Genomic DNA, 17,348 nt, shown 5'->3' with positions numbered 1-17,348 from the left:
GAGTATAGAATCAAAAGATTAATTTTGGCTGCATCTCCATGGCCCCAACGAGGAAGTACATTAGATAATCATACAGAAAGATGGTTTTGCTTTTGTTTTTATTTTTTTGCTGGGAGCACCAGATCGTCTCAATCAACTACTAAGATGTAGCTCACTGAGGACCCCCGGTTCCATGTCTTTCCTCTAAGCCAGTGGCTTTCAGACTTTTCTCCATCTTCAAACCATTTACAGTAATAATCCTCTCTTCTCTGGAACATCTCTCATTATAAGCAGAGATTGGGGAGGAGAATATGAATTCCCATTCTGATATACAGCCAACACTCCCACTCCCAGGATCACTGATTTTAATACTTTGAAAATCTATCAGAAATCTACCCTGCAAAAAAAGCATATTTTTAAAAAACTCACTGCCTGAAAAACCTGCATGTTTTACGGACTGTTTTTAATTATCATGGAGCTAAAAAATTGGGGCTGGTTTTAAAGCCAAGCATCTGACATATGGAACGCAAAGAAGAGTAATCAGATTAAGCAACTAATCAGGATGATGGACATGAGCTGTAAAAGCAAGCATTCCCTCTAGGTCACATTGCTGTGTGGAAGGAAGACTGTTTTTGCATTTCTCCCTTTTATATCTTACAACTCATAACCACTTTTTCAATCATAACTTAAAGAACACTTTGAAATAAGACAATGCCTCTCTACAAATTTCTTGTTCTTATTGTATTTTATCAAACAGGGAAGCTACAATAAATTAACCAGTTATCCTTCTTTCTTTCTTCTCAAGAGATCAGAACCTTAATGTCATGCTTACAGACCCTGCCCTCTTATTTCTCGATATTCTGCATCTGGGAAAAACAGTTCACAATCTGCCTTCTTCAAGAACCTTTCCCCATTACCAAATACCATGTCATTACAGTCAAGCTACCCTTCAGTCCTTTTGTGTCCAAATAAAAATGCATTATTCCCTAACCAACCTAACTACCCTAACTTTGGCAAGAATCAAAATTAAATAAGACCCAGATGTCCCAAAGGAAAGTACAAAGCACAACTTAAATAGTTTTGATGATAGTATACCAAAACTGTCTCTTAAAGGAGAAGTAAATATAGAAGAAATAGTCTCAGAGGTGGACTTACATCAGCCAAAATGGGTACTCTGAGAAGCTCCCTGGACCAGCTTAAAGAAAGTGTAACAAATAACAAGTCACTTTAGAGAGGTTCTCCTCACCTGGGACAAAAATAAGAAAAACCCAAAGTGAAAAATAACATCTAAAACAAAAGCTATTTATGTCTTGGGGGGGAGGGGGGGAGGGGGAAAGCAAAAATGAATCCATTTGGCACACAGAAAAAATATTTTAACTTTCTTGCTCTTCCATGTGTCCAGGTGCTGCTTCAAAGTCATTCATTTGTCCTAAAATTAGTTTGGTGACACGGGAATGGTAATTCAAAGAGCTGTGGGGGAAAAGTACTCTAAAATGTAGAAGCCTCAAAAAAATAATAGCCCATGAGGTTAAAGGTGCATGTGAAGATAAATCAGCTAACTGCAGAGCTGAGGACCATCTGCTTCTGCTCTGATCACATTTCTGTTAGTTTTTCATAGATTGGTAGTCTCTCCATCATTTAACTTCCTCCACTGAAACAATTAGAGCATCATAAGAAATCCTAGTCATGATAACTACTATCAGAAACACTCCCCTGGAGGAATCCAAGAAGAATTTTCTTAACTGATTAAAAAATAGTAAGATGCACACCATGTTAACTTGCTACATTTATTTATTGTAATATGATTGCCATTATGGCGATAGCACCCCATCACATAATTATTTCTATTTTGTGGTGAGAATACTAAAAAACAGAAACAAAAACAAAACAAGAAAATACTAACAAAGAACCACATTTTTTTTAATGTCTATGGTATTAGACATTAACTGTGTATCACATTGTAGACTATTATTTCAAATCTATAACAAAGAGGCCGGGACCTAACAAGACCTACTACCCTAATGATCTTAGCCATGTCAAATGGTTAACCAAGGACAAGAGCAATATTTCCCAATATAAACCTCTTTTTCTTCATTATCATTATCAAAATCACAGTTCCACCAAACATACTTTGTAACAAGTCTTTAATCTGGCCCATAAGACAGGAAGCCACAAATGTTGGAGAGGATGCGGAGAAAAGGGAACCCTCTTACACTGTTAGTGGGAATGTGAACTGGTGCAGCCACTCTGGAAAACTGTGTGGAAGTTCCTCAAAGAGTTAAAAATAGACCTGCCCTAGACCCAGCAACTGCACTGTTGGGGATTTACCCCAATGTCTGATACAGATGCAATGAAACGCCGGGACACCTGCACCCCGATGTTTCTATCAGCAATGTCCACAATAGCCAAACTGTGGAAGGAGCCTCGGTGTCCATCGAAAGATGAATGGATAAAGAAGATGTGGTTTATGTATACAATGGAATATTACTCAGCCATTAGAAACGGCAAATACCCACCATTTGCTTCAACGTGGATGGAACTGGAGGGTATTATGCTGAGTGAAGTAAGTCAATCGGAGAAGGACAAACATTATATGTTCTCATTCATTTGGGGAATATAAATAATAGTGAAAGGGAATATAAGGGAAGGGAGAAGAAATGTGTGGGAAATATCAGAAAGGGAGACAGAACATAAAGACTCCTAACTCTGGGAAATGAACTAGGGGTGGTGGAAGGGGAGGAGGGCGGGGGTGGGGGTGAATGGGTGACGGGCACTGAGGGGGGCACTTGACAGGATGAACACTGGGTGTTATTCTGTATGTTGGTAAATTGAACACCAATAAAAAATAAATTTATTAAAAAATGAAAGAAAAGAAAGAAAGAAAGAAAGAAAGAAAGAAAGAAAGAAAGCAAGCCCATAAGACTTAATGAGAACTGTACAAGAAACCAAACAAAATAACCCAAGCCCTTACCTTATTTAGCTGCTAATTCAGGAGTTGGAGACAAAGTCCTTAATCTGTTTATTTTATTCTTCCTAGATTTAAAAAAAAATGGAGCAAGATCTCCTCTACAGCCCTATCTTAACCGCTCATGAAAACACGGCAACTTTGCCCATGCACTTTCCAAAATGTTATCTCTCCAAGACAATAAGGGAGATATCTGTCCATTGGCCCCTAAAAAAGGCACCAGAGATCACATAAGTTTCAAAATACTGTCTTAATCAAAATTAGGTAGGTTTCCTTCTTTCAGAACTTTCCAGAGCCTTCAATCCCAGTACATAAATATGTCAAAATTCTTTACCATTTAGCTAAAATCTTGAGAAAGGTACAGTAGATAGGAAAATGTACTGGGAAAAGTTGAGAAACACACTGTTTGGAAAAATGTGGCTACATCGGGGCCAGAGAGGCACACAGTATAAACAAAGAGAATGGGTTTACAACTTTGTAACTTTGGACAAATTACTTCACCTTGTGCCCCAGTGCTCTCAATCTGTAAAATGGGGGAGATAGTACCAACTTCCTAAAATAGCTGAGGATTAAATAAGATGACTTATAAAACCCTCTGAACCAAGCCTGAGAGAGTAAATACCCAATAAATGTTAGCTACTTTTTTTTTTATTACCTACTTTGCAAGGTTATTCTAAGCATAGAAATACACGTTAATTGACACAACTTATGCCTGGCAAGAATAAGCACTCAACAAAAGGCCATTTAATTGAACACATATAAAATCCTGATCACAGTGCCTAGCACAAACTAAACCTGAATTCACAACATAGTACTGTACTGAATGTGCTATGATTGTGTTATTAAGATTATAGGATCTTAACCATTAATAAAAACAGTGCTGCTTTGCCTGTAACAACGTTTCCCCATGAGACTACATATCCCTAGCATAATAACAATGAAGATAGCTGACCCATGACCGACCTCTACTAAAAAAGTCATCAGTGGTCAAATAAGTTTCAGAACTACAGTATTAATCAAAATTAGGCAAACTTAAGTGTCTTTGCTTCAGAACTCAGAGCCTTTACTACAAATCTTGAATCTCTAGGTAGGGAATATACAGTTCCCAAATGCATTGAATGAGGAAACTTCCTTTCACTGAGCAGCTCTTGGGACTATTGCTCTGTGGAACACAGAATGGAAACTACCCTAAATCAATGGAAAAATGGAAACAGTATATAAAGTACTTGCAAACCATTGTGCCTACAATGTCTGGTACATCATAGAGTTTTAACAAACTATTATACAAATGTGAAGGGGTCAATATTTTATAACGGTTCCCAGACATATTTGATTGTGGAATCTTTTTGTTTGTTTGTTTTTGTGTTTTTGTTTTTGAGCAGCATCTGTGGGATTACTGTGCCAAAAAAACACATTTAGAAAAATGCTTCTCTGGGCACCTGGGTGGCTCAGTCGGTTAAGCCACTGACTCTTGATTTTGGCTGGGGTCATGGTGAGTGTCCTGGGAGCCAGCTGAGCATCAGAGCCCCCCTCAGCAGGGCATCTGCTTGAGGATTCTCTCTACCCCTCTCCCCCACACCCAAGCTGTCTTTCTTTCTCAAAAATAAATAAATCCTGTAAAAAAAATAAATAAATAAAGCAGGAATCCCTGGGTGGCACAGCTGTTTAGCGCCTGCCTTTGACCGGGGGCGCAATCCTGGAGACCCAGGATCGAGTCCCACGTTGGGCTCCTGGTGCATGGAGCCTGCTTCTCCCTCTGCCTATGTCTCTGCCTCTCTCTCTCTTTCTCTCTCTCTGTGTGACTATCATAAATAAATTTTTAAAAAAAATTTTTAAAAAAGCTTCTCTATGGAAACACAGTTCTGTTAACTAACATGAACCAACACACAAGAATCTAGTTTAGTATTCCCATTAAATGTGGACTGTTCTAGGATTGTTCTATCCATCTGAAAGTTAAAACGTTCACCTCAACAGGTTATCCTCCATCCATTTGCTGGGAACTAAAGCAGAGCCTAGTAACAGTGTTCACACATATGCCTCCACTTATGTGACTCCCTCAATTTCCCTTTTTTTTTTTTTCTAACATCTCCAAGGGAACACCACTAGAGGAAAAAGCTGGGAAACCAGCTTTTACTAGAAACACTGACCAACTGCCACAGCTCTGCTCCTATTTCTCCTTCTCCTCTTTGCCTCTTCCAGGAACTACCTGCCACTGGAGTATATGACCATTCTCTATCTGCATTTAGTATCTCACTTCACCTTATTACTGTAGCACAATAATTGTTTAAGTTCTCTTAAAACCATTGTCATCATCCCCTCTTTGGGGGGAGGGTGTGCTTTCCCCCCATCCCTCGCTCCTAATAGTAAATGTATCTCTTCCCCTCCTAGACTGTCATTTCTCTACCTTGTATTATTTGCCTCAAATTGCACTCCTACCCCACAATCAAAGCTCTTGGACAACAACCTTCACATGGAGTGGAAAGATCCCAACGTTGGACCCCCCACCCCCACCCCCACCCCCAAATAAGGCAGCTATTTCAACAAGAGGTGAGAAGTTACACATCTGTGTTTACACATCATTGCTTTTAGAGCAGTGATGAGATTGCTCTAAAAGCAATGAGAGCTGCGTGCTGAGAGCTCATCAGGCAGCGAGCTTCAGAGTCCACCCATATGCAAGTACACATCAATCATCAAAGTTGTGCACCAAAGTTAAAATGCGGGACTTTTTAAGTGTTCCTTTAAGGACCCCGTAAAGGGAAGGAAGCTGCTGGAGCTTGAGGAGGGGGCGGTCCCGGAACAGCCCTGGAGGGTCCCCCAGGGTGGGGGAGGGGGACGCACCCACAGGGACGAGCCAGCCAGGGGGGCTGGGGGTCTCGCTCCAGATGCGGCTTCGCCTGGGCCTGCCTCCCCGGAGCCACCACCCGGCGGCCTGTGGGCTCCCCCTCCCCCACAGTGCCCTCTGCCCTCGCTGGGACCCACAGGCCCGACGGGCCCGGCCGGTACCTGGTCGTAAGGGGACTTCTCCAGCATCTGCGTGCACAGATCTGCGCAGAGCTGGAACTTCCTGCGCCTAAAATAGCTCCAGGCCAGGAGCAGCGGCTCCATCTCCGAGCCCATGGCGGCCGGCGGCGGCCCGCGGAGGACCGAGGGGCGGGGGGAACCGGGGGCAGCGGGGGGGGGGGGCGCGGACCCGGGCGCGGGGGCCGGAGAGGGCGGGGTCGAGCAGCAGGAGGCGTCCAGCTCTGCCCGGCAACGCGCCGCGGCGGGGGCCTTGCCGGAGAGGTGCCCGCATCGCGCCTTAGAACAGGAAAAAAAAGAAAAACCCAAGCTGGAGCAGAACTCAGCTGCGAGGCTTGCCAGACCTTGGCCGCAAAACGTGTGAACCCTTAAGGGATCCGTTTTTCATTAATTTCGAGACGAAGGCACCGTACGGTACGGTGGGCTAATTTAGGAGGGAGTGACTTAGACACCTCTGACTGGGGTCCTCCACTCGGGCAAGGGAGGAGCGGTTGCCTAGCAGCCGAACGCTCCTCTGTTTTGCTGGTCCCAGGAAGGTCCCGGGAGCTGATCCTTTAAAAAGAGTCACTGTCCTGCTCTTCCCATGCACGCATTCTTTTTTTTTTTTTTTTAATTGGAGTTCGATTTGCCAACATATAGCATAACACCCAGTGCTCATCCCAAGTGCCCCCCTCAGTGCCCATCACCCAGTCACCCCAACCCTCCTACCCACCTCCACTTCCACTACCCCTTGTTCGTTTCCCAGAGTTAGGTGTCTCATGTTTTGTCACCCTCACTGATATTTTCACTCATTTTCTCCCCTTTCCCTTTATTCCCTCTCATTAATTTTTATATTCCCCAAATGAATGAATTCTTGCCCCTATCGTTTACCCTTCAGACTCTACACACACAAACACGAGAACTGTTTCTTCAATACTATTACTGCCCACCGGAACCCAAAGACCTAAATCCTAAAATCCTCCTCTTTGTTTCTTCAAGTCCCCTACAAATCTCAGTGTTCTGACAGAAAGGGGCATTGGATGCTGCTTAGCATCGATGCACTTTACAGATGAGGAACTGAGATCGGCTCAGAGGAGAGAAATTATTTACCTAAAGTCACATGAAGTTAGGGAGCTGGACTGTAATCTGGGTGGCTACCGGCTGTTAATACCATTTATTCTAAAACGGATTTTGGATTATGAATTGGGGACGTTGTTACAAACAAAATAACTAGCACAAAAAAAAAAAATTTAAAGGGCACTTTATGAAATGCCACCTCCAGGCATTTGTTTGTCAAATGCTTACTGGTACAGAATGATTTCTTTAGGCACAATCCTGACTTCCCTCTAGAGATGGACACAGATGACAAATATCTTTCATGGTTATGAAAAAAGAAGTATGGCCGGGCTAAAACCAGGTAGGCTTCGTTATGGAGGACTAGGAGATCTTTTTCCCTTGCCTCCTTCCTACCACGGTCAGAGTGGCAAAAGAGGAAAAATTAACTTAATCCTGAAGAACTTTCTGGTCAGAAAAGAATTTTCTGGCCTTATAGATAAGAAATGAAAATTCTTTTAGCAAAGATAAGTCATTCATGATGTTCTCAAACTATTAGGGTACCATAATTCAGACAGTATATTTAATCCAGATATTTATATCTTTCTCATAGATGTCAAAGTAAAACTACCTTTCTAACCTGAGAAATGGATTGAGTGTAATTTTTTCTCCTTTACTAAGCACTTTTTCTTGAATTTTTGCATCTTAGAAGTAAATAGTTAGCAGGGTTTTGATTATTACAGTTATGTTTATTGTAGTTAGACCGATTTTATTTCCCTCAAACTGCCTCTCGAAATGTATTCTGTCCTAAGCAGCCTGTTGTTTCTGGGAGTCAGGTTTTAGAACCACACAGGCAGCCAATTGCAATTGGGCTCAATAATATTTCAAAGGGACTTTTTGTTTTCTGATACAATGTAAGCAGATGCTAAATAAGTAATTCTCAACTCCAGCTCCATATGAGACAGATTTTTTAAATAAATGTTTTATTTTAGATTTCCCCTATTGTTAACATTGTTAACCTATTTATTACTGTGGTACATAAATCACAACAAAGGAATCAATATTGGCACATTGCTATTAATGCCATAGTTTATTTGGATTTCAGTAGATTTTCCCTGATATATTTTTTCCATTCCAGGATCCCACTTTGGATACCTTATTACATTTACTTTTTATGTCTCCCTTCCCTCCTCTGGTCTGTGACAATTTCTCAGACCTTGTTTAGGATGACCTTGACAGTTTGGAAGAATATTGGTCAAGTATTTTGTAGAATGTCTGGAAATATTTTAGAAACAGATGCCCAAATTCCATCCTTCAAGATTCTGACTTAAGTGGTTTGATATAGAGTTCAAGCATCAGTATTTTTTTTTTTAAGTTTCCCAGTCAATTCTAATAGGCAGCCAAGGCTGAACAATCACCACGTTGAGTTCTACATGGTCTTGCATATATTGAGGTTATTGCCAATTTCTTAGATAGGAACAAAGTTTTTGTAAGTGGGGGAAAATAAATACATACATAAATATATAAATAAGTATGGAATAAAAAAGAGGCATTAAAATATTTTAGGACTATAATAATTCATTTTAGCTTTCTTCAAAGGCCATTAATTTTTTTCCTTTAGAAAAGTCAAATACATGAGGAAAATCATAGAATACTTAGCAAATGGCAGGATGTGAAGCATGTCCAAATGTAAACATAAATTGTGCCTTTAAAAGGTTATAAACATTTGTTATTTTTTAATCATGTAAATATGTTAACTGATTATATGAATGCATGGATAGACTATATTACATTTTTTAAATAATTTCTAATCCATAATGCAGAAACCATTTCTTTAAATCCCATCCCAGTAACGAGAAGAATAGGAAATGTAACTTCATAGTGAAAAGGTAGATAGGAATTACTAGAGCCATTTTCCTACTGAAGAAAGTGAAGCACAGAGAAACAACTTAATCCCTTTGAAAGGGTCAGTTTCGCAATCAGAGCTAGATCTCAGTTCATCGTTCCTTATCTTTTGCTCTCCAGCAACTAGATATCCCTTTAGGTTAATTCGGTTTAAAGTCAAATGCCAAAGTTAACGTAACTTTAAATGCCAAAGGTTAATTTTTCTTAAATGTTAAAGTTGTATTATTCAGACCATTTAAACTTAACCTGAAAGAAAAGCAAAGTTAAAATGGGATCTTCTCTTGGTCAACAAGTTTTTGTGTAGGCCCTTTCTTAGTGATAAAAACACAGAGGTGAACAACAGTGGTCTCCAGCCCCAAGCGTACTTAGACTAAAGAGTAATTGAGAAAAAGCCCTGGACTTGAGGTCAAATTTACTAGCTGTGTTTTCTCAGGCAAATTAGAAATTGACATAGGATGGTGGTTAAGAAGTAGGCTTTGGAGCTAGATTTCCTATATTTGAACTCCTGACTCTCCTATGCCCTAAATGTGGGCATCCTGAGCAGGTGGTTTAATGGTCCTGTGCCTCAGATATGCGCTATAATATGATGTGTGTTTGCTGCATTCCTTAAGAATTTTTGATTCTGTGTTAAAGATCAAGCAAAACAAACAGGATGGATGAAACTCATAAGAAATGTTAACTATAGATAGTATATCATAGACCTACAGGACATGTTAAACATAGAATAGACATTTATGTGTTAAACACATTGAAAGGATGAAAAAAAATAAAAGTGTTACTTGTGGATAGAAAGAGATGGAAAGCAAAATGAACCTTAAATATTCATAAAGCACAAATTAGCTTTATCTAACTCAAATTGGCCACCCATTGGTATCACCCATTCTAGCACACTTCTTAAAATACATGCTGTTGCTCACCAGGTTATCACAGAGCTATAGCTATAGCCATGCATATTTTAATAGCCTTTTTATCTCTCCAATAGAGCAAGCATGTATTGGCACCAGAGATCTTCCATCTTTAAACTTTCTTTTCTGCTTTAACTGGTCCTTGTACCCACACTGCCTGTGGTAAAAGAAAGTGATGCAAAGAGAGTCAGGACATAGGAACTTTAAGCGACCCACCTATCTGCACTAAATTCTTAACCTACCCAATCCCTTTCCCTTTGCTTTTCATTGTAGATTTTAAGTTGATTCCATAAATTAGCTGATTTGAGCATCTTAATTTGATCTACAAGCCTTTCAATTCTGGGATAGCCTGTCAATTTGTGTACATGTAGAGGCCACCATGGCATTTCTCCACTACATATAAAATGGGGATGATGATGATGACTTAGTGACTATCTTATAGGATGGTTATAGAGATCAAGCCAATTTAATTTTAGCTAAGGCAAAATTGCGTCGTCTTTTCAAAGAACACAGAAACACATTGGGATGGAAACCAACAATGTATGCCACCAAGGATTGCCTCAATTTTCAATTGGACACATTTATTACATCTTAGAGAAAGAGTATGTTGAGACAATACAAAGAAATTGCTGGTGGTTCTTTTTTTTTTCCCCAGTTCCTTAAGAAAGTGCATAATAAATATCTATTGAAATTTATGGGGCACCTGGTGGCTCAGTTGGTTAAGCATCTGCCTTTGACCCAGGTCATGATCTCAGGGTCCTGGGGTCCAGCCCCGCATTGGGCTCCCTGTTCAGCAGGGAGCCTATTTCTCCCTCTCCTTCTGCACCTCCCCTCCCTGCCCCCATTTGTGCTCTTCTCTCTCCCTCACTCTCACTCTCGCTCTCACTCACACTCTCTCACTCTCTCTCTCTCAAAAAAAAGATATTTATGCAAAAAATTCTCTTGAATCCATATGATGAGATGCCAGTGATACAGAATGAATAATGCATGTAAACAAATAACTATAATAAAAGAAGATGGGAGCCGTGATATACCTATTGAGAGGACAAGAGTACAAGCGAAAGCACAGGACTGGGTGCCTCTTCTCTGTGGTTGGCAAAGGGCTCTGCAGTCAGTAACTCAGGAAAAGCTTCACAACAGCATGAAATCATGTGATCAGGAAAGAAGGTGTGGAAAGAAAGAAGAGAAGGTGGGCTGAAGCCACATCATCAAGAGTGTGGAACATCACGTAATGGAGTCTTCACCTTCAGTGAAAAGCTACCAGGGAAATTTTTACCAGAGAATAAAAACAACTCAATCGGCTTATAGTGAAGGCAGAAAGATCACTTAGGATCCTACTATAATAGTTAAGGTAGGGATCCCTGGGTGGCGCAGCGGTTTGGCGCCTGCCTTTGGCCCAGGGCGCGATCCTGGAGACCCGGGATCGAATCCCACATCGGGCTCCCGGTGCATGGAGCCTGCTTCTCCTTCCGCCTGTGTTTCTGCCTCTCTCTCTCTCTCTCTGTGACTATCATAAATAAATTAAAAAAAAAAAATAGTTAAGGTACAAGATGCTAGAAGTAATGTGCATGGACAGAAGAGGCAAAAAAAAAAAGTTAAATAAAATCAGTAGGACTTGGACACTGATTAGATAGGTGGAGGGCATTTGGCTAAGGAAAGAGAGAAAGCTAGTCTAATTCCTAGGTTTCCAGGTTGTCAGTATATGGATAGAGGGGGCCAGTCATCAAGATCAGAGTGAAGGAGAAGGATCAAGAAAAAAAGAGATTAAATACAATCTGGGGCATAGTTTTATTGTCTCTGGGACAGCCAAATGGAGGTACTCTGTCAGTAACTGGAAATAGATGCATATAAGAGGGCGTGGAAAGAGGTCAGGAATAGAGAAAAAATTTGAGACTCATATAATTATATATCTGCTCATAGAAGGCAATGGAGAGGATGAGATTACTCCCCATGGAGAATTAGTGGAATGAGAAAAGAAAAGAACCAAAGACAGAATGCTACAGATCACCAACATTAAGAGACAGGTAATGCAGATGTCCATCAACAGATGAATGGATAAAGATGTGGTACATATATACAATGGGATATTTCTTAGTCATCAAAAAGAATGAAATCTTGCCATTTGCAACAACGTGGATGGAACTAGAGGGTATTATACTAAGTTAAATAAGTCTGTTGGAGAAAGACAAATACCAAATGATTTCACTTATATATGGAATTTAAGAAACAAAACAGAAGAACATAGTGGAAGGGAAGGAAAAATAAAATAAGGTGAAAGTTGAGAGAGAGGCAAACCATAAGAGATGCTGAACTCTATGAAACAAACAGGGTTTCTGGAGGGAAGGTGGGTAGAGGGATGGGGTGATAGGGCATTAAGGAGGGCACTTGATGTCATGAGCACTGGGTGTTATATATGCAACTGATGAAATCCCTAAATTCTACCTCTGAAACTAATTTTAAAAAGAAAGGGGAAAAAAAGGAGACAGGTAATGAAAGAAGAAAGATAATACATACCAAGAAAGAATGATCTGACATGTAAGAAACCAGATATGAGAAAACCAGATTAGTGTGACATCATGAAGCCAAAGTACAGAGAGAATTTCAAAAAAGAAGAAGCAGTTCAACCATGTTAAATTCTTTTTTATTTTATTTTTTTAAAGATTTATTTATGTATTTATTCATGATAGACATAAAGAGAGAGAGAGAGAGAGACAGAGAGACAGAGAGGCAGAGAGAGAAGCAGACTCCATGCTGGGAGCCCAACACGGGGCTCAATCCCAGAACTCGATCCCGGGACTCCAGGATCGAGCCCTGGGCCAAAGGCAGGCGCTAAACCGCTGAGCTGCTGAGCCACCCAGGGATCCCCCAATCATGTTAAATTTTAATAAGAGATTATGGAAACTAAAAAAAAAAAAAAATTACCAGATGTGGCCATTAGTCATCTATTTACAATAATTGTCACTGTCGTTTCAGCAGAGTCAAGAGAGAACAGGCAAAGAAATCTGAGTGCAATTGGCTGAGGGGAGAATCAGACCTAAGAAACAGACAAGCAAATATTAGGTTATTCTTTCAAGGAAGAGACAGTCGTGCAAATAATTTTAAAATACTTGCAAAGCCACATGCATATGCTTGAATTAATAGAAGTTTTATACTTTTATTGTGGTTTACCATATAATAGACTCTGTAAGACTTTTTTAAAGCTATAGAGTTCTACTACTGGTAGTTTTATAAACTACAGATATTGGGGTAGAAATTTTTTTCTAAAATGAATATGATCTGAAGTAACATGTTTACAGTCTTTTGGCTCAAGGAGAAGTGATACTTTTATACTTCTGGACTCTACTGAAAAAGTGAGCTTTTTATTAGTACCAGCATGGGACTTATTCTACTTTTTAAGTTTAAAAAAAAAAAGCCATAGAGCGAGCAATTCTCAGTGATATATAAGCAAATACTACTCAATATTAAAGTAGGAGTCACTAACAGATTTATCTATTTATCAATATAACAATGGCTACCACTTATTGAGCACTTACTCTCCGTGGGTGGTACACAATATTAGGTTCTATATATGCCCTTAACTCTCCCCGCTAACCCTGCAAGCTTGGTACTACATTGTCTCCCTTCTATGATGAAAGAATGGAGACTTAGATTTAGTTGTTTGCTCAGTCATCCAGCTAGTTTGTGGCAGAACCAGGATTTGGACTCACGTTGAGTCAAGATCCCACACTCTCCACCAAATGTGCACCTTCTGTTTTTTCAAATGTACAAGATGCTCTATCCACATTGAATTTCTCCCTATTCCCTCTACACTTCATGTACTTGCAGCATTCCATGCCTTTGCACATGCTGTCCCGTAGCTGCAGTGTATTATCTCCTTCCCCCATGCCTTTTGTCTGATTGGCACAGATTCAAGCCAAAGTTCAACTCAATTAGAACTCTACTGATTCTCCAAAGACCTGTCTACAAGATACTCTCAATACCTCCCTTACATAAAAATATGACATTATAATATTTGTCTCCCTAGTAGACTTAAATGTTATTCATCCCTTCCCAAAAGCCTAGCACCTGGTGGATGCATGGCAATAAACATATCATAGATTTTCGTTGAAGGAAGTTCAATGAATACTTCTCTACCAAATTCAAAATTGACACTTATACTTTGAAATAAATAATTTAACGTTTTAATATGCATTTTGGCAACTATATAAATGCTTAGGGAACTAATTCTAACCATGTCAAAACTGAGTGCTATGTAACTTGTTTTCATTAAAATGCCAAAGCCTTTGAAGATTAGTCTATATAAGTATAGTCTACCTAAAACAATCTGAAGATTCTTTTCAAAAAGAATTTAAAAGGGGGCAGCCCGAGTGGCTCAGCGGTTTAGCGCCGCCTTCAGCCCAGGGCCTGATCCTGGAGACCTGGGATCGAGTCCCACATCAGGCTTCCTGCATGGAGCCTGCTTCTCCCTCTGCCTGTGTCTCTGCCTCTTTCTCTCTCTGTGTGTCTCTCATGAATAGATAAATAAAATCTTTAAAAAAAAAAAACAAAAAGAATTAAAAAGGGATAATCCTTAGAGGGTTAAAAGACTATCAAACTGATATTTGGTCTTTATTTTCTAAAATGGTCAATGTAAAGACCTTTACACATTTTTAAGTATGTATGTAGCACAAATTGTCAAAAAGTTCATTTGTTTTAAGCTAGTGGATTTTTTTCTAATACTTTTTATATGTAAAATTCCAATATTCCTAGATAAATTTTTCTTAAGATCTCAAATAAGCTTTTTTTTTCCAGATAATTTCTATGACACTTCACATAGCTTCTGATACTTGATAATTTGTTACTCACCAAGCATTTATTGAATGCCTACCTGTATACCAGGCACTTTCTAAGCTATGGGTACAGGGATTAATAGAGCTCTCTCCTTTCATGGTTAGGAGAGGAGATTACAACTATTGGTAAACTACTAATATACCTATCCTAAACCATGGCCAACATCATACTCAATGATACACCCTTAGAAGCATTCCCAGTAAAATCTGGAATAAAACATGTTAGTTCTACTATTATTTAGTGTTGTTCAGAAAATTTTATGCTATAAAGGTAGTCACAATCCAATATTACTGCATTTCAAATACTTAAACAATAATTTTTCCTAACCTACTGAGAAATATTCTCTTAATACTCTGTTCCTACTATAGTAAACTCCAAATCAAAAAAGCCTATAAAAACAGTGACTTCCTTGAAAATTTTAAAAAAAATGCTTCTCAATTTCTGCACATGAGTTGCATTATATTAACCTCGAATTACTGACCATCTGTCAGGATCTATTTTCTTCTTGTGGCTCTTGAATGAAGCTATTACCTGTTATTTTGCAAAGATCTTAAGGAAGTGAAAATACAATTATTAAACGTTCCTTTTTATTCTAAATTTGCCTGTTTCAGTCTGAATTTCACAAGCAATTATGCATCCACTCAGGTGAGCCATCTAGGTGTTCTTAGAAATATTTATCAAGTCCCTTTGATTCATATCACATATGACAGCCTAAACAATTCTAAACCAAGCACATAAAGAGAGGCTGATTACATTCAATTGCTTTTCCCATCAAACTTCTTGTACTCTGAAAATCAGATTTTGAAGTCTGAAAATGAATTAATTTTCAACAATTGAAGTAGGCTTAGAACTCTTTTGGCGAAAATTCTATTTATGTGATGGAAAACCACTTCTGACTCCATCTTGTTCTCATCTGGTTGGACATGATATGAAAGAGTACCTTATTTCTATTCATTGATGAAGTGTCATACAGATTCTTTAAAATCTTCATAAAAAAAAAATAGGCAGGATTCTTTTCACCAGAAAAAATGACCTACAACAAAGCAAAATCTACATATCATGTGACATTTATACATAAAGAATCATAGTGTAAATATTTAAAATATAAAAGTACAGTAAATTGTTATAACCACTGAGGAAAATAGTATGAAGATTCCTCAGAAAATTACAAATAGAAATATCATACAATCCAGTTATTCCACTACTGGGTATTTACCCAAAGAAAATGAAAACACTAATCTGAGTAGATATAAGCACCCCTATGTTTATGGCAGCATTTTTTATAATAGCTGAGATGTGGAAGTAACCAGGGTGTGCATATAATATTCATATATATATATAATGGAATGTTATATATGTATGGAATATTTCTCAGCCATTAAAAAGAACAAGATCTTGCCATTTGCAGCAACATGGATCAACCTAGAAGATATTATGTTAAATAAAATAAATCAGAGAAAGACGAATACCATATGATTTCAGTTCTATGTGGGGCTAATAAAACAAAACAAATAAATAAGCAGAAACAGACTCATAAATACAGAGAACAAACTGATGGTTGCCCAAGGGGGCAGGGGTAAGGAGATGTGCAAAATGAGTGAAGGAGGGTGGGAAATAGACTTCCAGTTATGGAATGAATCAGTCACAAGGATGAAAGGTAGAGCATAGGGAACAGAGTCAATGGTATTAAAATAGTGCTGTATGGTGATGAATGGTGGTGAAATTTGTAAGCATAGCGTAACAGAGAGTTGTCAAATCAGCATGTTGTACACTTGAAACTAATGCAACATGATGTGTCAACTATACTTCAATACACTTCACATTTTAAAAATATGAAATAAAAGCACAGATTTTTAAAATGCAGTACATGCCATGTTATTACATGCCTGTCTTCTACTCTGATCTATCACAAGGACACTTACATAACATGTATGATAGGAGGGCAATTGAGCAAGTGTCTTTGATTTGGCTAGCATACTGCTCATTTTAAAAATATTAAGTTCCAGAATGATCCACTACCACCATCCAAATTCCGCAGCAAGACTTAAAAGTCCTGCAGCTCCTGGCTACTTCTCTGACCTTATCTCATCCCTTTATAGACTTGTTTACTCCACTCATGTGACACTGGCCACCTTGCTGGTTTTTGGGCTTAGCAGGGGGATTTTGCAGTCTTTGCTGACAGCCACATGCTTCCCCCATATACTCACTCCGTCACTTCATGAGGATCCTCGCTGATAAGTCATTTCATTAAAGAGGTCCTCCCTACAAACCAGCCCATATCATTTCCCTGTTACTTTTATCTTCATAGTACCTAGTCCCACTTAGGATATTTCCTAAGTATGCACCTATATGTTATCTATGTCTTCCCCTACCCTCTATTCCCCAGAACACAAGCATCAAGGGTTGACACTTGGCTGTATCCACAGTGCCTAAAATAGCACTTGGCACAAAATATGTTCTCAAAGAAATATTTGCTGAATGAATTGCTTTCTTTCCAATAATACTATGCTAAATAATACAAGTTGTCGGTCACTATTTGAGCTTAAAGGCCCAACTATTGATTAATATCTTGATAAATAGTAACACTTGGTTTAATTGAGCATCATATCTATACTTCTCATAAAACCAAACAGAAACTTGTCATCTCAAGAACTTCTGCCTCTTTATCCCATTCTGTTCTAAGTCTCTGGCCTCAGCCCTCTCTTTGCCATTAA

The 17,348-nt window shown here is 39.0% G+C and overlaps 1 protein-coding gene across 6 annotated transcripts in view; it reads right to left on the bottom strand.

Annotated features, from left to right (window-relative positions):
• The window catches only part of TTC8 (tetratricopeptide repeat domain 8), a 52,981-nt gene extending 46,755 nt beyond the window's left edge, over positions 1-6,226 (bottom strand). For 2 of the 6 annotated variants that reach the window (XM_072762211.1, XM_026012528.2), the window contains exons 1-2: positions 5,948-6,096; positions 1,135-1,225 (exon numbers count right to left, since the gene is read on the bottom strand). Coding sequence is in view for 2 of the 6 variants with exons in the window: in XM_026012525.2 (XP_025868310.1) it covers positions 5,948-6,061 (114 nt within the window). In the remaining 4 variants the exon portion in view is untranslated. Of the gene's footprint in view, positions 1-1,134; positions 1,226-5,947 lie in introns of all 6 variants that reach the window. The other 4 variants (XM_026012525.2, XM_026012524.2, XM_026012526.2 and 1 more) reach the window with 4 other exon arrangements.
• Positions 6,227-17,348: the final 11,122 nt, after the last annotated feature.

The sequence above is a fragment of the Vulpes vulpes genome, chromosome 6 (genome assembly GCF_048418805.1).
Source record: "Vulpes vulpes isolate BD-2025 chromosome 6, VulVul3, whole genome shotgun sequence".
Taxonomy (NCBI): domain Eukaryota; kingdom Metazoa; phylum Chordata; class Mammalia; order Carnivora; family Canidae; genus Vulpes; species Vulpes vulpes.
Note: the sequence above shows the minus strand (reverse complement) of the source record. Positions and strands in the feature narration are given on the sequence as shown.